This window comes from Carassius auratus, chromosome 10 (assembly GCF_003368295.1).
Source record: "Carassius auratus strain Wakin chromosome 10, ASM336829v1, whole genome shotgun sequence".
In the NCBI taxonomy this organism is placed as follows: Eukaryota; Metazoa; Chordata; class Actinopteri; order Cypriniformes; family Cyprinidae; genus Carassius; species Carassius auratus.
This window is the reverse complement of record NC_039252.1, coordinates 13,821,743-13,843,611: the sequence shown is the minus strand read 5'-3', so window position 1 is coordinate 13,843,611 and position 21,869 is coordinate 13,821,743. Positions and strand designations below refer to the sequence as shown.

Below are 21,869 nucleotides of genomic sequence, written 5' to 3'. Positions count from 1 at the left end.
CATCGGTCGTTGAGTGATATATGTGACTAGCGGCAATAAAGTTACCAAAAAACGTAAGAAATAAATCCACAACAGCCACCTGTGCCCTCAATAAGTAGGTGGGACCTGTCAAGAAGCCCTGGAAAGTGGAGTCATGAGTTCTCGCGATGCGAGATTAGCGAAGCCAGACTGCGAGACCGACACGATTCCAGTAAGAGCACTGATAAAATTCAGAAATGTCGGGTCGCTCGGTCCGCGCGGAGACCCGAAGCCGCGCTAAAGATGACATTAAGAAAGTGATGGCGGCTATCGAGAAAGTACGGAGATGGTGAGTATGACGGGCAGCGTCACAAATACTTTAATAGAGAGAAATGTTTTTCAAAAGAGAAACTTCAGTCGGAAAGGAGGAGGAGTTTTATAAGAGGATGCCGTTTGATTGACACAAGAGACAGCCAATGTCAACGGCTTGTCTTTGTTTTCTCATGGGACAAGTGGCAAAAAGAGGCGGGTCCAGAGAGGACTTTTAAAAGCTTTCTTTATGTTCTGATGAAGCATATTTAGGTCTGCCAGTAACCCCAAAAATGTTTATATATATATATATATATATATATATATATATATATATATATATATATATATATATATATATATATATATATATATATACTTGTAAGTTTATTATTCAATTACTGTGCAAGAAAAAGCACATTCTCTCAGGGTTTAGCCCAGCAAAAACTAAACACTTTTGTGATTTAAATAAATGGGGATATTGGATAGAGTTCAACTCATCAACAAATGGACTTTGTAATCCCACATGTCCCGAAAAAGCAGCTCTTAGAGGAGCCTTTAAACTTTCTCCAAATGGAAACTTGATAAGTGCTTTTTTCTGCATGGTTGCATTTTTAACATGGAAACTTGATAGAGCTTTTAAGTCATGTTTATGGGAAACCTGTTACACAATTCCTCTATTTCAGGGAGAAGAAATGGGTCACAGTTGGAGATACATCATTAAGAATATTTAAATGGGTTCCTGTAGTGGACACAAAGGAGGTATGACAAATCTAAGATGATGATTTCTCTTGGTTTTAATTGTTTGAGAGTTAGTTTTATACATTAGATCAACATTTATAAAGTATAGGATTTTCCTTCACTATATTTACTGTATCTGTAACCTGATGTCTTTTAGAAGGACAAGAGCAAAGTGTTTGTGGGTGGAGAGATACAACGGAAAAATTTTCCAACAGAGGAGTCATCTGATAACTCCTGTTCTGTACTGTTAGATTATCAAGGTAAACATTTGCATTTTAAAGGCACAGTTCAATCAAATTCTGCCAAAATTGTATTGTTTACCTTCTTTCATCTCAAATTCTTATCTTCTTTTGGTTGCCTCCTGCCTTCTAAGATGAGAACAGCAACCAAAGTTCCCTGTCAGACTCCTACCAGCATAAAGCAGCTGCAGACAGCAGCAACAACTCCAGTCCACAGCCCAGTGAGCCGGTCAGCCCTGCACCTCAGAGTCTAGACTACCCTACAGATGACCCACAACCGCCCACCCTCGGCCAGGAAATCATGGAAGGTGAGATTTCTTTTTCTAAGAGTTTATGAGAGTTTAAATCTCATAACTGATAGATTCATTAATTACATAAAAAAAAAAAAAAAAAAAATATATATATATATATATATATATATATATATATTGCATTTTTAAGATATTTTCTTGTTAACCTCTGAGTTGAGGGATTCATTATATTTTATTATATTATATAACTAAATATTTTCATTATTTATTATTTATGTATAATATTATTATTTAGATATTTATTTAAATTACACATTTACAAAGGTATATCCGGTGTTTTATAAAGCTTGTCATTTTATGAATTTGGTTAAAATATTTACTGTAGTCACATTAACCTGAGATCTCACAGTGAGTTGTTTGCCCTCTTTGTGTCAATGTGATTGTGATCTGAACAAATACATTATGCTCGTATCTCCAAAACTACACATTTCACGGTAGGTCACCGAAATCGTTCAGTCAGTTGAATTGACCCACTTTTAAAAATGAAAAGGTTTTTTTTTTTCTAGAGCCACTGCTGCAGTCAAGTGAGATTGCAGATGAGCCGCCGACACTGATCAAAGAAGATCTTTTACCCCTCACTGCTCAGGTACAAAACTAGTCAGAGGTTCTACATAACGAAGCATGAATGCTGGGACAGTTCCTCTGCCTTAGACTGTGAACCTTGCTTTCTTTCAAATTCATATTAGTTTAAAAAAAAATTTGTAGTGGTGTATATCAGAAACATAAAAATACATAAATACCTATATATAATATTTAAAATATAAAATTTATATATTTTTTTTAACCCTTTTTGCTCTTTATTTTACTATATTTATTTTGTATTTATAATATATTTTGTAATATTTATTTGTTATAATAAACCTATTGTACTAGTGAAATTAATAACTAATTAATAATTTATTGTTCCTTTTACTTTGAGTACAGGAGGATGAGGACAGTTGTGGAGCCCCACCACTGAAAAGAATCTGTATTGAGCAGGTCTCGGTCATCCAGGCGGCCACTTTTAGCTAACACACACACACACACACACACACACACAAACACACACACACACAGTACACTGGGCATTGATAATCAGCCAGACTGATCACTGACCTTCCTAGAACTGCTGCAAAAGACACAATATGGACCAGACATCAAAAAAGCACTATATTTATTATCGAATGGGATCACTTTGCAACATTTACAAATCTTCATATTACAACATCTTCATATCTCCCACAGTATGCTTCCGTTCAGGTCATGTCAGGATTTCTGAAGATCTCATAGAAGAATCTCTGAATTGCTATCTCCAATTCCGACATAACATGAATGATGCATTAATTCAACATTTATTGGCCAAAACCAAAAAAAGCCAAAAGACTATTAACTAGACATTTCTGTTTACATGGAAAATGAATGAATGTATTATCTCTATTAAGCCCTTCTTGCTGACATTTATGTTACATTTATTACAATGATAATAGTTTTATTTTATTGTCATTAGAATGTGATGCTTGTTATTAAAACAAAGCCATAAACTAATTTAATGTTGACTGAAGGCTTAGCCATTATTGAAGAAAATGTCCTCCAAAACAAAGTCAAATAACGGTTTAAATGATAAGGGTACTTGGAATATAATTGAACACATCACGCTTTATGCACAAATAAGCTTATTAGACCACACCATTGCCTTTTTATAAAAACAATGATTCAACATGAAGAATGTCTTTAATCAAATTCAGTTTACATTTATATATGATATCAATTTTTTCTGCTTGTAGATTCTGGTCTCAGGGTCTTTAGTGCCTCCTCTCATTTGTTTGTAGGAATTGAAAATGTACTCTTTTGTCGCTGTAGGACACCCCTAAAAATGTCTGCCTCTTATGCCACCTTTTATTTTTTACACAGTTGTCTAGTGGGCACACTGAAGTTGATGAAGCCGTCGTATTGTTATTTGCTGAAAATATCATTAAAATTTTAGACGTCTCAAGATCATTTTCAAGATTTATTTTCATCAATATTCTTTACAAATAATAATGTATGCCACCGTTGAAAAAATTGGCGTTTCCATAAGCTTTCTTGATGAAGAATGTAATTACATTCAAAAACAAAAAATGTTTTACAGTTTCTACAAAAATATTAAGCAGACCAACCTTAATAATAAAGAAATGTTTCTTGATTTCTGAAGGATCATGTGACACTGAAGACTGGAATAATGACTGCTAAAAAGTTCAGCATTACATCACATCAAATTAGACTGACTAGTGAAGTCAATTTGAACTAATTTATTCAAATAGAAAACTGTTGCTTTAAATTATAATAATATTTCAAAATATTATCCAAACATAAAATGTATGGAGATTCAGTATCTGTGTTGTTACCCAATGTTTGACCTGCGCGTGGCGCTGAAACACCATTCTCAGTAAAAAATAGTTATTACTTTCGCTGTTTTTATTTATTTATTAATATATATCTAGGCTATATTGATATGTCCTCGCGTATCATCATTGTATGTTTGAATATCTGTTATCAACTAAATACATATTTTTCCCTTCTGGTTGTATTTTAGAACTTCCTGTATTGATTTTGGCATATGGATTACAGAGTACATAGAAGCCTGAAGCATTTTTGGCAATGCTGACTATGATGTAGTAGGTACTAGATAGTCAGCCAAATAGGTTATGAGACATAGCCAGTGTTTTACTCCAGAAGAGGGGATTGTATTTTACTCTAGTCAGTTCTCACCCGTCAGGTCTCAATAACTCCCTCAGGCGTTGAACTCTACTCGTCTGAGCAGGATAACATCAGATAAAGCACAGGGAATCAGGGAAGAGCTCTTAGACGTTGGACCATGCGTGAGGGATTTTGGAAACTTCTTTGTATTTTCATGTTTTCCTTTCGTGCTTTTAAAGCTTCGGCAGCTATTTATCCGGTTCCAGTGAGACTGCAGCGCACAGTGTCGGAACACAACACTGGAGCAAACACACTCAGCAGGTAACGTTAAACCTGTCACCAGCTGGAATGTCTAGAGCTTTATCGAACTGATTTAAAGGCTTATTATATTGCAGAATTATTGATTAAGGTAAATGAACTCGGAAAAAATTTGAATAGTTAAACAATTCTATAATTGTCTAATTCAACAGAATTTAATTTCTAGTGGCTTGCAGCTTTTCTACATGTGTAACAACATTTCTGAAGCTTAAAACATTCTTGAAACTGTGTGTGACTATATGTATGTCTTTTTGTCTGTCATTCCATATATCTATTTGTTTTTTTATCTATCGGTCTGTCTGTCTGTCTAGTTTATCTATCTATCTGTCTGTCTGACTGTCTGTCTGGTTATCTATCTGTCGGTCTGTCTGGTTATCTATCTATCTATCTATCTATCTATCTATCTATCTATCTATCTATCTATCTATGTCTGTCTGTCTGTCTGGTTATCTATCTGTCTGTCTGTCTGTCTGTCTGGTTATCTATCTATCTATCTATCTATCTATCTATCTATCTATCTATCTATCTATGTCTGTCTGTCTGGTTATCTATCAATCTGTCTGTCTGTCTGGTTTATCTATCTATCGGTCTGTCTGTCTATATCTATCTATCTCTGTCTGTCTGTCTGTCTGGTTATTTATCTATATGTCTGTATGTCTGTCTGTCTGGTTATCTATCTATCTGTCTGTATGTCTGTCGGTCTGTCTGGTCATCTATCTATCTTATCTGTCTATCTCTGTCTGTCTTGTAATCTATCTATCTGTCTGTATATCTGTCTGTATATCTGTCTTTCTGTCTGTCTGTCTGGTTATCTATCTTTTCTGTCTGTCTGTCTGTCTGTCTGCCTGTCTGTCTGGTTGTCTGTCTGACTCTCTGTCTGTCTGCATGTATGGTTGTCTGTCTGTCTCTCTGTCTGTCTGTCTGGTTGTCTGTCTGACTCTCTGTCTGTCTGCATGTATGGTTGTCTGTCTGTCTCTCTGTCTGTCTGTCTGCCTGTCTGTCTGGTTGTCTGTCTGACTCTCTGTCTCTCGGCATGTATGGTTGTCTGTCTGTCTCTCTGTCTGTCTGTCTGGTTGTCTGTCTGACTCTCTGTCTGTCGGCATGTATGGTTGTCGGTCTATCTCTGTCTGTCTGTCTGCCTGTCTGTCTGGTTGTCTGTCTGACTCTCTGTCTGGTTGTCTGTCTGTCTGCATGTATGGTTGTCTGTCTGTCTCACTGTCTGTCTGTCTGTCTGTCTGGTTCTCTTGTCTGTCTGTCTGTCTGGTTCTCTTGTCTGTCTGTCTGCCTGGTTCTCTTGTCTGTCTGTCTGGTTCTCTTGTCTGTCTGTCTTTCTGGTTCTCTTATCTGTCGGTCTGTCTGTCTGTCTGTCTGTCTGTCCCAAACCCATCTGGTAAGCATCCTGTGGGCCCCTGATTATGTTCCCAGAAAAAGCATAAACCAAACCAAAGCCAAAAGTATTTATGTTTAAAATGAAACATTAATTTTCCCCAAAAAATGTTATGGCCTTACGTGTGGTTGAGGTTAAGCTCTTTAGTCTAGACATGTGGAGCTTGTGTGTCTGTGGTCCGGTCACAACTAATCACAGTCTGTCCTGAGAAAAAATTAAGAAAAATGACTTGATAATTAAACGACCAGAACAGGGTCACAATCCTGGGATGCTCTGAATCATCTGAGACGTATCAGAAGGGAAGTTTCCCAGATTGAGTTTAGAAAACAAAGCATGCAGATTCAGGCACACATTGGATTTTTGTTTTAGTTCTCTTCAAGAATGTCTGTCAGACTCTTCTGGGTGTTATATGATTGTCAGGACAGAATAAATCATAAATCGGTCTCCTGCGGTTAAAAAAAAAAAGATATGCTTGTGCCACTGAGAGGGTCTCTCAGAGGACTCTTAAGTCCACTGTACTGTATTTTATCTCACTTTTGAAGTGAAGGAGATTCACGAAGAACATTATGGCACTAAAACTATTGAAGCCACACAACAGTTTACTTTGCAGTGCCATCAATCTAAGTTTTGTAAAAAAAAAAAAAAAAAATAAAGGAAATCTCTAGCTCTCTACTTACATCACTTATTTTCCATGATTTCATTTCCTTGTTGTCTGATAGCAAATTAATTTGTGCATTAATTTCTCCATGGATAAAAAAAAAAAAAAAATCTGTTTAATTCTTGACTTTGCTGTATTGTGATTGGTCTGGTCTTTGTCATTGTTATTGTTTATTCAACATGGAATGAATAAGGAACTGGTGCCAGTACACAGTACAGAAGATTGTTTCATGCCAGAAACAAAATGGTACAGAGACTGTTGTGCAGCGACTGTTCCAGAGTTGCCGATGGCCTGGACCGTGTTCAAACCTCATCAGGTACAAAGAAAAGAAATGATCTCATGGTATACACGGGGTTATACTCCACTATTCACTCTTACATTAACTTGGACGACAGCTAACAGACTCTGTGTGTGTTTTGCCTCTCTATATTTTCCCAGCTACAGAACTCTGGTGAGACCTGTGTACAGAGTGACCTACAGGAAAATCACTTCTCTGGAATGGCGATGCTGTCCAGGATTCCATGGAGAAGACTGCAGAGAGGGTGAGGGAGCTCATTTTTTGCTGATCTCAAGTTCACTGAAGCATTACCAAATCATTTGAATGACTGTAAGGCAAAGGAATTTTTTGATGATGTGAGCCAATTACATAGACATTTATTAGTGGTGTTTGCTAAGACAAGCAAAACATAGCACAATTATCAAAGAGATTTTATGGTTGGCATCTTTTGACTTGTGACCCTAACACCCACATAAACACCACTTAGAAAACTGGATTGCAATGCCTTAGCAACCAACTGGAACACCCAAACATATGCTACATCCAAAATCGAATACTTTCCTATTAGGATATATGAATGGCCATGAAGCAAAAAGCTGCTTCAAGTCGAACGCGCCTAATGTAACTGACGCTGGTAGGTCACATGACTGTAACAACATAGTGGATGTAGTACATCTGAATTTCATTCATACTACCCATATTCATACTATATATAATTTACTTATTTTAACGGTTACAGTAGGTTCTATTTCAGATGTAGTACGGTACCTACTCAACCAGTATGCAATTTCAGAAACACCGACAATGATTTTGTGGTTTGCCTCACTTGTGTAAACAAGCCATCTGAAATGAGGATGCCTCCCAGGTGTTTAATGTAAATTCATATCCCAGTCACATTTTCTCAGTTAAGTAAACATTACTTACACAATCAGAAAAAGAAACATTAATATTTTAATCAGTATTTTATTAATCTTATTAAGTTAGTGTTTTTAAGCATTTTACATTTATCCCAAAAATAACAACTCAAGACATTCTAAGTTAAACAATACATTTTCTTTGTGAAAATATGTTCAACTTGTTGTTTTCAATAATTAATTTTTAATTAATTTGAATTTTTGGCATCATCAGTCTTCAAAGCTTGGTAAATATTGGTCACAGACAAGGAGATTTACTTTAAATTACACCAAGCTGATTACTTACTGAAAGCTCCCTCAGATCATGTTTTCAGATAATTTCAAGTCGTCTTATTTTGAAGTAAAAGTGGTTATATCTAAGTGGGTGAGTTTCGCTTTCTTTTTTAATTAATTAGTCTCCCTATTAATGCCATTAATATTCATCATTTAGACTGATTCGCAAACGTGGAACATGCACAAACACGGGATTAATCGCATGAACCAATCAAAGCCAAACACAACCAGTCATATCCAGTCATATTGCAATGGAGGCATTGCCTCCTCTCACTTGACTTTCATTCATTCTTAACAACCCCCCTCCCACCACTCCACCAAACTCACTTTAGGAGGTCAGTTAAACTCAATGTGTTCAGGGGAAGCGAGAGAGACGTAAACGTAGTATCTTTATGCTGGTGTTACTGTTGGGCAATGTTTCTTTAGAAAAACAAGTTACTTATAAACTTCTTAATGATATATTTGGTAATATTTGTATTGTTTTATTTTTGTACAGCAAATTTTTTTGCCTCTAGTTTGCCCAAGAAACCCTTTAGAACACCCTAGCAACCTCCTAACAATGCCCTAGCAACCACCCAGAACATCCAGGTATAGAGATTTATCGGATGGCCTTTTTTGACTTGTGTATGCCAGCAACCATATAAAAACGACATAAATACCCTAACAACCACTCAGAACACCCTAGCAACCACATAGCAATGCCCTGGCGACCACCCAGAACAGCCAAGCATCTAGCAAGACACTTGCACGAGCGAACACCACTCACATTTGACTTGGCATGGCTTGGTGGGTGGTTATTTTTTTTACATTTAAATCTCTTAGCAACAAGGAAAGATCCCTTACATTTCATTGTGTGGGTGAGGATGTGAGTGACAACAGCTGGTCTGACTGTGGAAATCAAGCATCTGTGTGAAATCTCAAAGTGAATGTGTCATAATTATATGCCGTCTGAATGTATTTCCTTTCTCGCAATATAAACAATAGAAACGTAAATGCATAAACATGTTTCTACATTAACCAGGAGAAACTGTGTTATGACTGTGCTACAAAGCATGCTCAGATTTGCAATAGCTAACATTTCAAAGTCAAAAGTAATTTGAGTAATAAAGATCTCATCATGAATATTTTCACTATACTGACTCACTTTGCTATTATCCTAGAGAGATAATAATAATCTAAACCGGCCACAGCTCTGGGTCTTCAGATATATTGGGAAAATACATTTTAATTAACACTGAAATAAATAGCTGGAAGAAAATATTTTGAATTAAGGAAATGAGTTGGTGCTTTGATTCGTTTTGATTAATTTGACATAGTACAGTTAGTTGTGGTAGAGGACACGAGTCCAAATATTTTCTATCCCAATGGGGATAATTTACCCATGACACACATTCCCATGTTTTTCTGGATTGGGATGGTTTGATGGCCCTCCTCCCCGCCCAAAGCAGACAAGCTGGCCCGTCTGCGGTGTCTCTTTTCAGATCATCCCCTGTGAGATGCAGATGATTTAGTTTGGGTCAAATCCAAGGGCGCCATGATCTCTGACATGGTAAATAAATTGGAAATCTTCATTCCCCATCCCTTTCTCCTTCCTCCCACTCCTTTATTCCTTCTCTATTGGGCTCATAGCTTTAGCCTGAAGCTGTCAATCCCCCGGGTCTTGGGCTTCTCTGTGTTTGGTTTATTTAAGAACATATTTTTGGAATTTGGATTGTGACTCTCAGTCAAATAGCTCAAGTTAGGTCAAAGTCAATCCGTGTGAAATCCCAACATTTCTAGTTGTCATGTGTAATGAGGCCTAACGAAAAATGCTGTGTCTGATTTCACTGGATATAGAGCCTTTTTATATTTTCGGGTTTGGAGTGTGGAAGTAAACATTAGCAGGTTAAACTTCTATTGTTACTTGGTAAATGGGAGATCATAGCAAATATTATTTTACCTTATCCAATTTGCTCCAGAGGCAGCTGTATTAGAAACCACAAATATTTGAATGCAAGAGTTGAATAGCAAGAAGAAATTTTATAAAAATACTTTTTGTTATTCACACTAGGCATTCTAACTATAAGAAATTGCAACTATGCTTTGTAAACGGCCCATAAGAATTCCTAATTTTGAATGGTAACCGTGGGTATTTGACCGATCACTATAATTGAAACCACTGTCGTACCACACAGACTTGTGCTTTCCCGGTTGTCTTCTGGCAGGATTCAAAGCTTGGTTGTAAGAACAAGCCAACTATAAGAGTGAACAATCCAGCCATGAATGTAAACAGAAATGCAATAAGAAACTTTTAAACTGATTCATGCTCCCCTGGAGTTGTGCTTTGAATGTTTATTCAGCGCAGTTTGACAGTTATTGAGAATTGTGTGACTAGTTGAGGTCATGTTATACCACTTTAGTGATGTTTTGTCCTTAAGGAATGTACAGTGTCATAAATTTGTGTGCCTTGTATTAAAAGATACCAATGTGATGAAGTTGTTTGTTCGTTAATGCAGTCCAGACAAAGAAATCTTGCTGTCCCTCCCTAGGTTAACTTTGTTTTGTTCATCAATGCATTCCTTGTATATTAAGGCCCGTTCCTCCTCTTCATCTCAATAAATATTAGTATGTCAAGAACTTGGATATTCTGATCAGTTGTGTTTGACAATGTGAAAAGGATAGATTTATGTTTGACTAAGAAGGAGTAGACGTCAAGGAATGCATTGGTGCAAAGTTGTTGAGATGCGGGTGTGTGGTTGCAGCTGGGATCGACAGCTGTAAGAGATCCTTTGTCCCATAACCATATTCCAGTTGTCACTAGAGTGCAACTCCCCCAGAGATAGCATGCAACAAATCAAAAATCCATAACAATTTAATATAAGACTTGGATTTGGTGTAGAATTTTTATTGATATCTGAGGTGATATATAAAACAAGATTGCTAATACACTATCATTTAAATGTTTTTTTTTTTTTTTTTTTTTTTTTAGCAAATCAGCATATTAGAAGGATTTCTGAAGGATCGTATGACACTGAAGACTGGAGAAAGATGCAGAAAATTCAGTTCATAGGAATAAATTATTCCTATAATTATTCCTAAAGATGCAGAGAATTCAGTTCATAGGAATAAATTATTAAAATAGAAAATAGCTTTTTTAAACTGTAATAGTATTTCACAATATTATTATTTTATTTTATTTTGATCCAATAAATGTATAGACTTATGAAACATAATAAACTTGATAAAATAAGACAATTTCTGAAACTAACTACTGAACTACTTTGAAAAAATATTTTTGAGAAAAGTTTTTATATATACAGGTCAAGGCAATGTTTCCTTTTTCCATTAGTAGAGTTATGATAGAGAAACTCAGTTCTGGGCTGCGTTTTTCCAAAAGCATCGTAAGCGACCCATTGAAACCAATGGAACTATGATCAACTCAAGCTTATGATGCTTTTGGGAAATGCAGCCCAGATGTGTTTGCAAAGTGCATTTCTCAAAATACATCTCTCTATTTTTATCTTAAGTCAACATGTGCACTTTAAAATACATTTGTAAAATATTTTGTCTCCTTAAAATATTATATTTATTATTTGCTGTGGCTCTACATTTTTCAAAAAATACATCATCAAAAAATACTTTTTTTTAGTTAGTCTTAATTAGTCTAATTTATATTCACGATGCAAATAACAGTGGTTTGAGGAATTCTATCCCTAAAAGCAATCTGAACAAATGATTTATTTTACAGTAATACATAATAATATGGCTCCTATGGGGTTCCTGGATCCCAACCACTAAACCCTGATTGGTAGACTAAAGCATTAGTCATTGATGGGAACAATTCCCATCAGCAGAATTACTCTGGTACTTCCCATAATGTCCTGGTTAAAGTCTTATCAAAGTCTTATCTATATCTACATACATAGTCTGCTCCAGCTGTCTTTCTTACTACCCCCATACCAGGTTTCCAGAAGGCTTGGCAGAGGTTCAGATCTATCACCTGCTCTACAAATTCCGTTAAATTGAGAATGTGATCAGTACCCCTAGCCGTGAGAGTGGCTGTGGGAAAATGGGATGTCTGTGGTGTGGTATCTCATGATTGATGAGGACGCGTGTGCTCCAGCCCCCTCAGCTGCCTGTAGCGGGTGAGATCATCTCATTTCTGTGGTGGAGCACAGATGGCCATGCCAATGGAGTCTACCTGTTGTTAGGTTAGCTTGTACGACAGTGAACCCAAAATTGTATTTGACCTATGATGAATATAAGCTGTTTACCAATTATTTCAATCATTTTCAGGTCACAGTCTGCGGTTTGTCCTCTTAAACATAATCCACACTGCACAGACAGATGCCAACAAACAAGTTCAGTGGATTTTGTGTTATCCCTCTTCGCGTCTGTTGGCATTAGCCAATGCTCGTTTTCGCTGACTAGACATGACTAAACATGTTCAGTCGTTGTTTGATACTGTTTAGTACTTCTGTTACATTGTCTCCCTTTTGGGGATTTAAAATTTAAATGGAGCAGGAACCTCCAAAATAGTATGTTAATTAGACTGAATTTTGAGTAAGGCTGAATCAAATTGATTAAAGCCCTGTTCACACCAAGAATGATAACTATAAAGATAACGATATTAGCGTCCACACCAGCGAACGATATTGTTTCTTTATTCTAAGCACAAGAGCGTCTCCCACTTTAAACTATTGAGCTCATCACGGTAGGATTGATTCTGATTGGTTGTCAGTGTTTTTATCGTTCGTTAGCTTAAAAAAAATAGTTCTGAAAGTAATTCCAATGATATAGTTTCTTTGTGCCTAATTGTTATAACTGTGGTGTGAACTCTACGCTATTCTTTATAATGAGAATGATTTTTAGAACTTTATCGCTATTTTTATAGTTATCATGCTTTGTGCACGGGCCTTTAAATGATTATCTTATTCCAAATAATATATAAACATTATGATCATACATTTTTTTATTACTTTTCAACTGATTTATTGCAATTCTGTGTTCATATCCTACAAACCCGATTCCACAAAAGTTGGCACACTAAACAAATTGTGAATAAAAACATAATGCAATGATGTGGAAGTTTAAAATTTCAATAATTTATTCAGAATACAACATAGATGATATATCAAATGTTTTAACTGAGAAAATGTAATTTTAATGGAAAAATAAGTTGATTTTAAATTTCATGGCATCAACACATCTCAAAAAAGTTGGGACAAGGCCATGTTTACCACTGTGTGACATCCCCTCTTCTTTTTATAACAGTCTGCAAACGTCTGGGGACTGAGGAGACAAGTGGCTCAAGATTAGGAATAGGAATTTTGTCCCATTTTTGTATAATACAGGCTTCTAGTTGTTCAACTGTCTTAGGTCTTCTTTGTCACATCTTTATGATGCGCCAAATGTTTTCTATGGGTGAAAGATCTGGACTGCAGTCTGCAGTACCCTGATCCTTCTTCTACGCAGCCATGATGTTGTAAGTGATGCAGTATTTGGTCTGGCATTGTCATGTTGGAAAATGCAAGGTCTTCCCTGAAAAAGACGACGTCTGGATGGGAGCATATGTTGTTCTAGAACTTGGGTATACCTTTCAGCATTGATGGTTTCTTTCCAGATGTGTAAGCTGCTCATGCAACCCCATATTATCAGAGATGCAGGCTTCTGAACTGAGCACTGATAACAATGACATGGCGTCCCAGTTTTCTCAAAAAGAACTTAAAATTTTGATTTGTCTGACCACAGAACAGTTTTCCACTTTACCACAGTCCATTTTAAATTTCTCTTCCAGAGAAAACGGCTGCGCTTCTGGATCAGAGTTTTAGCAACAGCGAATGGCACGGTTGATTGTGTTAATCGACAATGTTTTCTGGAAGTATTCCTGAGCCCATGTTGTGATTTCCATTACAGTAGCATTCCTGTATGTGATACAGTGCCATCTAAGGGCCCGAAGATCATGGCATCCGGCCTTGACCCTTACACACAGAGATTGTTCCAGATTCTCTGAATCTTCTGATGATATTATGTACTGTAGATGATGATAACTTCAAACTCTTAGTAATTTTTTTCTCTGAGAAACTCCTTTCTGATATTGCTCCACTATTTTTCGCCACAGCATCGGGGGAATTGGTGATCCTCTGGCCATCTTGACTTCTGAGAGACACTGCCACTCTGAGAGGCTCTTTTTATACCCAATCTTGTTGCCAATTGACCTAATATGTTGCAAATTGGTCCTCCAGCTGTTCCTCATATGTAACTTTTTCTACTTTTCCGGCCTCTTATTGCTACCTGTCCACACAAATTTTTGGCATGACATTTCAAAATGTCTCGCTTTCAACATTTGATATGTTATCTATATTCTATTGTGAATAAAATTTAAGTTTATGAGATTTGTAAATTATTCCATTCCTTTTTACTCACAATTTGTACAGTGTCCCAACTTTTTTGTAATTGGGTTTGTACCTTCAGCAGTTCTTTTCCCTTCTTTCACTTGAAATAGGCTACCTGATCAACGGTATTCTGTTATTGAACATTGCCACTGTGTTTTTCGAACGGTGTTTACTAGCTGAAATTAAATTAAAAAGGAAAGTTTGCTGTGCCAAGCTGTTTGGCTAACTACTTTGTTCTGGCATAATTTTGTTAAAAATTACATCATCATGGCCTTTTAACTTTTTAGACCAAGAAACACTGACGAAAGATCTGACCCAGCCGGACTGTCCAACCACCTCATCACCAACTTACTTGCTTGATTCCTGCACTGCCAGTGTAAGAAAAATAAAGTATGAAAGCTCACCGGGACAGTACCCTATTAAAAAGTAAATCTATGCACCTTATTTACCCATAAAGGATGTGTTTTCATACCTTAAAAGTGCATATTTATAACTAAACTATAGATATTAGTACCTTAATGGTACATATTGGAAGCTTTTGAAAATATACTGCCTCAGCGACAGCTTTTGTACTTTTATGAGAGTGTAGGCTATGCATAATAGTCTAAAAACAGTATCACAAATGTAGTTAGATCAGAAACATGAACATCTTTACGTCTTTAAACAAAATGGAAGGCCGCAAAGCTGTAAGGTGTGGTAGGATATTTGCAGCTGGGCTCAACAGTTGTAACAGATCCACAGCAATGGTATTCCAATTTTCAATAGACATCTACTCCCAGTGATATTATGTATCAAATGAAAGAATCCAATTTTAATTATTTAGTTTTTTTTTTTTTAAGTAGCACCTGGGGGCTCTAGTTTATTAGAGGTAAGGTCCTTCACAAACCAAATGAGTAAATGGAGACTTAAGTGAAGTGCATTGAAATTAGATTTGTTTAGTCTGCTTAATGTATACTATATGCTTTAGGGGGATAAACTTCCCTGCCAATGAATCTCAAAGAGGAAAGGCATGCAGTGACCAGTCTTTCTGAAATGCATATGCCCAAAGTATTTATTTGAAAGCAGAAACAGAGACTGAAGATCATTACTAATAAGATTAACAATTAATTTAGCAGAAGCAAAGGCTGATGACGTTGATCTTTAGATCTGGCAATACAGTTAATTCCAATTCTGTCTTAAATGCAGTTTACCAATGACCCCTTTTACAAACTTTATTCACCCAGGAGAACATGCAAAAGTATCTTGTGTCTTCATAATCTCTGAAAGCCCCATCAGTCTCTGCCAAAATGCTGCTAATGGGTGTGGAGTCTTAATGTGGTCACTTTGCATGTATGATTTGTGCATTTGTACTGCTTCTAAGACAAAAGTCGCACTCTGGTCTGGTACATCAATACATCACTGATGTCTGAGCTGGCACGTGTTTGCATAACTTTATTAACCATGTCAGTTATAATAAAACCCGTTGTGCTAGTTCCAAAAATGGCCAGTTTAAAGCCTCTCTCACATCTGCAAAAATCATAGAGGCTCAGTATCTGCAGATCCCATTGAGCTGTGCTTCTTTACAGCTCATCCGTTGGGTGTTTTTCCAGAATACCCCAATGTTCAGCTGTCCACTGATCTGAGAGCAGTCCGGTATCCACCAAAGCTGTGTGTTACTGTATGACCAAGGCACGAGGAGAACAGGCATGTCAGACAGCTGAACATTTCATTCTGCTTTTGCATAGTCTGCCAAACTTCAGCCAAGGTTTAACTTGCACACAGTCTTCTATCATACATCACCAAGTGCCATGGAGTCCCTACAAAGTAAATATTACAGAATTTGAGTATTTCTGAGCAAAACAGATACAGAATGAATGACATCCTTTGGGTTTACCATCATGGGTGTTTCCAGACATGCAGATAGCATTGCCCTTTAATGCAGTCCTTATGTCTTTCCATTCAGAAAAACAGGAGACATGTCAACTTTTTCTGCTCTGTTGGATGTGTATATTGTGGTGAAGGGTGTCTAATTAGTTCTTTTGCATTTTATGGAATGAGATAATGTCCCTTCATGAGGTCTGGCATCCAGACTGTCCTTTGATGACACTGTGACATGCTTGTGGCCTTTTGCAGTCAATTGAGAGCAGATGATGAAGCTCGTAGTTGTAAATGTCTCATTGGAAGAAACTAGAAGTGCAATTTTGTTGGAGTAGCAGTGAAAAAAAGCACTAACTTTGGCCTATTAACTACCCACGTTGACCAGTAATTTAGCTGTTGTCAAAATAGTTGAAGGCAGATATATTTGAGCACATAGCTTCATTTGAATGTACACGAACAAGCTTTGTGTTTCAGGTTGTTTATGCTGTTACAGGCCTGTATAGTTCCTGTGTTTTCAACTCGCTCTTATGAATCAAGGATTTTTTTCTTAGTAGATTTGTTTGTGTGTTTAGTTCCTGATTAAATCATGTCTTGTTTTAGATTTTATCACATTCAGTGTCCAAAAAAAAAGTTAAAGCTGCAGTAGGTAACCTTTCTAAAAATATATTTTTTTACATATTTGTTAAACCTGTCATTATGTCCTGACAGTAGAATATGAGACAGATAATCTGTGAAAAAATCAAGCTCCTCTGGCTCCTCCCAGTGGTCCTATTGCCATTTGCCGAAATCAATCGCTCCCGGTAAGAAACAACCAATCAGAGCTGCGGTCCGTTAACTTTGTTTCTGTTCAAAATGTAGAAAAATTTATATAATAAGCGAGTACACCATTAATCCAGCTTGTCCTGAATCACTAGGGTGCACCTATAATAAGTGTTTATATTCGGACTATTTTAGATTGCTTCGGGGGTACCGCGGCGGAGTAACCCAGTACCTTTGTGATTCTTCATAGACATAAACAGAGAGAAGTAGTTCCGGCTATGATGTTCTTCCGCAAGACGCAAGCAGTTCTGTTTATTAACCGCTAGAGCGTCAAAAGTCACTGACTTTAAATGAAGCTTTAAATGGTAGAATTCATCAAATTATGTGTAAAATGGGAACGGCAATTATTCTGTACATTTAAAGTAGACCAGTTTATTAATTGTATCTCTGATCTCATCATCTGGTGATCTTTAAATTCTAATCTCATCATTAGGTAAAAAAATAGCTGTATTGCATTTCAAATGTCACCACTGAGCGATCACCTGCCATTCATCATCATCTCATTTCATGCCAAATAATTCCCAAATCTCTGCTGTCTGTCTTGGAAGATCTGTCTTCTTCCATAGAGAGATCCAGCACCTTGTGGTTGTCTTCAATCTGACCAGCCCTATGCTGTGAACAGCATCTCTCTCAAATGAGAAAGGTGAATGTCGGGGAAACCCAGAGTGAGATATTTCCCTTCACTAGAATTCCATGCAAATGGAAATTCATGGCTTGCCAGCGTCTGGTTTTCCTGTTCCTTATTCTACCCCTGGGAGAGATGCTAACCAAAAATGTAATTTAACTCATTTACTGTCTCTAACAAATTCTCTTTGTTAACTGTTTTTTTCTTTTTTTTTTTGGTTTCACACTGAGGTTTTGGGATTGATTTCATTTTTTGACTACAAGCCTGTGACTCCAAGAAAAAAAATAATAATTCCAAGGCGGGATCCTTGGAGTTGTAAGCACAGTTTGAATGAATGAATGTCTTTGTTAAGTTAACTTGTGAGAACATCAGAAAAACTTTATTCAGATCAGTTACTTTGACTAATATACAATTATAATATTGCAAAAACATTGAACTTGAACTTGAACATTGAAGGCTGAGAGATTTATAGCATCCATTCACTCTATCATGTATCACTTTTTATAGTTAGAAATTCCCCATTCTCTACTGTCATACTTCATGTTCCCTTGATGTGAATCTCTTTCTGCATTCATCCTTTTAGAGTGCATGAACTGTACTGGTTATGCTGACATCAAAGAGCGCTTGAATGTCATTGAAGCTCAGGTAAGACACAAATGTAGGTAACCTCTTCTATCAACCAGCTGTGTTAAGATAGTGAGCATGCAGTTTTGCTTTTTTAACAGATAATGTTACTGAGAGATGCTGAAGCGCCCCCTCTCCCTCAGCCCAGCCAATCACCTGAGAGAACAGCTGATAATGAAGTGGACAGGACACACCCCTTACCAATAACACCCAATGCCATTGGCCGACCAGGTGAGAAGAAAATAATTGTAACTAAACTGTTCTTTGAGAAGTGTAATTTTATTTAGATAAATAAGATAAATAAAAATGTGTGTGTTTATATATATATATAGGACCAATAGGACAACCAGGACTTGTTGGGCCGCCAGGTCCCCCTGGGCCTCCTGGACCTTTAGGAAAGATGGGGTTTCCTGGAAAACCTGGTCCCATAGGACTTAGAGGTAAGAACTATCTCTATACTTTTACTGGGAATATTAAAACAAATATTGAGCTTATTGAGCTCATCTGCTTACTCTACAGGATCTCAAGGTTTGCAAGGCCTTCCAGGTGAAAGAGGCCTTCCTGGGCCACCTGGACCCCCAGGGCCCTTCTCCATCAGGGGAGATGTTTACACTGTAATGGCTAAACAACATGCCCAGTGTGAGTACAATAGTCCACATTAAACAATCTATTTTATCACTTTCATCAATTTATGGCATTAAAATAATGCAGCACTAAATGAAAAATGAAATGAAAATATCAAATGCTTCAATTATTGTTATATCAAGTCTTTGCAAACACTACAGCAAACTGTTATTTCTCAACTTGACCATAAGATGGCAGCATCCGTACAGTATCAGCTTAAATAAACCTCCTGGAGAGCTGGCTCAGTTTAACAGTCTGGTTGGTTTCTGTCTGTCAGCAATTAATCAGAGTCATTTGTAAGCTGTCCGTGAAGCAGTATGAATCTGGAAAACCCCGATAAGCTGAACCTGAGCACCAAATCCTACTGAATAAAACAGCAGTACAGCTGCACGAGTTTTGTTTTCACCTCAGTATGGTCATATCTTAATTGTTGCAGATGAAGATAGTGACTTAGCGGCCTATCGTGACCTGCAGGCTTTTCTTGGTCCTCCTGGGCCCTCGGGCCCTCCTGGTCCACCAGGTATGTTAGAATATCAGAGCATACATAACAGTATCAACTTGTACTGCCCAGCCATTTCTTCACACACTTCTGTCCATACATGCTGAACAGGGCCTGCCGGACCACCTGGACACCCAGGTGCACCAGGGAAAAATGTAAGTCATCTATCTATCTATCTATCTATCTATCTATCTATCTATCTATCTATGTGATGTGCTCTAAGGTATGCATTTATAGTATGTATAAATAATTGGACAATATGTATAGATGTACAAGGCACAGTATACCAATTAATTGACATTTATCATAGGATGCCTTAAGCTTTTCAGCCACACCAGGTGACAGGGGACCCAAAGGAGATCCTGGAGAAAGAGTAAGCCATCAAAGACCTACATTTGTGACTCTGGACCACGAAACGAGTCATAAGTAGCACTGGTATATTTGTAGCAATTGCCAACAATGGGTAAAAAAATGTATTTTATTTTTTTAATGCCCCAAATCATTAGGATATTAAATAAAGATCATGTTCCATGAAGATGTTTTGTAAATTACCTACCGTAAAGATATCAAAACGTAATTTTTGCTTCGTAATATGCATTGCTAAGCACCCTCAGATTTTCAAATAGTTGTATCTCTGCCAAAACATACATCAATGGAAAGTTTATTTATTCTGCTTTCAGATGATGGATAAATATCGGTTTCGAAAAATTGACCCCTTATAACTGGTTTTGTGGTCCAAAATATATGTTGTTTTTATTTGAGCTAATTCGATTGCATTGCTCTGTTTTCAAAGGGACCACCTGGAATAACAGGAAAGCAAGGACAACCTGTGAGTGCACGTAGTGGATTGCATTTCTGTTTTCACAGTTCATTCACTCATTTGTTTGCTTGTTTTATTTACCAATTATCTTCATATTTTCTTCCCATATAATTATTTTAGCATATTCACTTTATTCTTATTTTCTTTTGTTGTGAGTAGGGTGTTCCGGGTCCTAAAGGTGAGCCGGGAGAGACTCCATCAGAGGTAAGGCTGGTGATTTTGTAGTTTTTGATAGTGTAGTTATGATGATTTATTGTCACATGCTAACGCCGCCTTCTTGCAGGTGCAGCAGTTGAGGGAAGCGCTGAAGATTCTGGCCGAGAGGGTCCTCATTCTAGAACACATGATCGGCATTCATGGTGAGAATTATGGATTAATATTAATCTAGATTTCCAGTTATACGTTCTAACTAGAGAGCGGTCGGATTCCAGAGCACCATTATGATCTCATGGCACAAACTGTTGCTGCCAGAGAGGTTAGCGTGTGATGTGATTATTTAGTAATGACTTTGAGGTTTCATGGTGAAAGATTGCTTTTAAGATTGAAAAATGACATCAGAGGACTAGAAATATATAGCCAACTGCTTGTATTTAGACATATGGTTATGCAACAAGTTTTCCTTTATTTTTGTTTCTTTCCTGTCGTCGCTCTGCCCAGATACTCTGTTGGACTCTGGTTCTGGAATAGATCTCCTGGCGGACTTCATGCTAACAGGCAGTGCTAAAAGTGTTGGTGCTGCCAAACCCTCCTCTCCTCTTACCTCAGACAGAGAGTAGCCAGACTCTGTTGGGTATGGAGAGTTAATAACAAACACTTGTGACCGCAACGCCTTTATCTCCTGTCTGTTACTTTGAAGGACAGATCCCTCAATGTATTTTTTTATGAGCTTGATAAGAGTGGCACTGATCTTTTCTACTTTATTTACTTGTATTTCATGTTCATTTTTTTTAACCTGTCAAAAATATGTTTTTATTGCCAAATCACAACCTGTTTTACTTCCACGGTGTGATGTATTTCAATGGCTGGCCTTTATTTTAGCCATTTATTGGATGGCTAAAATATGAGTTCATTTCTTTTATTATAGTAAAAGTGAGGATTTTGGATGGGCAGGATGTCTGGGTTAATTAATCAACAAAGATGATACTTGATTATACAAAAAAAAGCATTCTTGACACTATTCACTTCTTGATGTTGTTATGTGGCATGAATAATGATTCAATACCGCAGTCATTCAAGCTGAAAATAAATGTTTTATCATAAAGACTTTCCAGGAAAAAGGCCCCGTTTTTTTATTGTCATTTCTTTTTTGTTTTCTGATTGATGACCTATAATAACCTCATGCACATAATTATATATAGCAGCCTTAGTCGTGGCTTAGTATGAAAACAATTCCTGTCTCAAAACTCACAGTAAGCAAAAAATAGACTAGAATAGAACTTTAAAACCATATTCAACCCTTTGTCTGCATAGAAAGTGCAAAGTCTACCATAATAAATTGAGTTTACACCTCTGCTCACCTGTTTTTATTCATAAAATCTATCATTGACTCGCTGAAAACCAAGAATGGCCGAACGCACCAAGGGCTGC

The 21,869-nt window shown here is 37.0% G+C and overlaps 2 protein-coding genes across 2 annotated transcripts; both read left to right on the top strand.

The window, feature by feature from the left end:
- Positions 1–138: 138 nt before the first annotated feature.
- LOC113109935 (B-cell CLL/lymphoma 7 protein family member B-A-like) lies at positions 139–3,530 on the top strand. The gene is made up of 6 exons (XM_026273835.1): positions 139–307; positions 954–1,029; positions 1,166–1,268; positions 1,382–1,555; positions 2,065–2,144; positions 2,483–3,530. The coding sequence occupies exons 1-6, from the start codon at positions 216–218 to the stop codon at positions 2,567–2,569; spliced, it is 612 nt and encodes a 203-aa protein (XP_026129620.1). The 5' UTR covers positions 139–215; the 3' UTR covers positions 2,570–3,530.
- Positions 3,531–3,676: 146 nt separating this feature from the next.
- Positions 3,677–21,557, top strand: LOC113109934 (collagen alpha-1(XXVI) chain-like). The gene is made up of 14 exons (XM_026273834.1): positions 3,677–4,534; positions 6,770–6,892; positions 7,015–7,118; positions 18,299–18,360; positions 18,441–18,570; positions 18,672–18,779; positions 18,859–18,978; positions 19,400–19,483; positions 19,574–19,617; positions 19,773–19,835; positions 20,256–20,291; positions 20,442–20,486; positions 20,566–20,641; positions 20,940–21,557. Exons 1-14 carry the CDS (start codon positions 4,392–4,394, stop codon positions 21,056–21,058), a joined length of 1,257 nt encoding a protein of 418 aa, XP_026129619.1. The 5' UTR covers positions 3,677–4,391; the 3' UTR covers positions 21,059–21,557.
- The last annotated feature ends 312 nt before the right edge of the window (positions 21,558–21,869 follow it).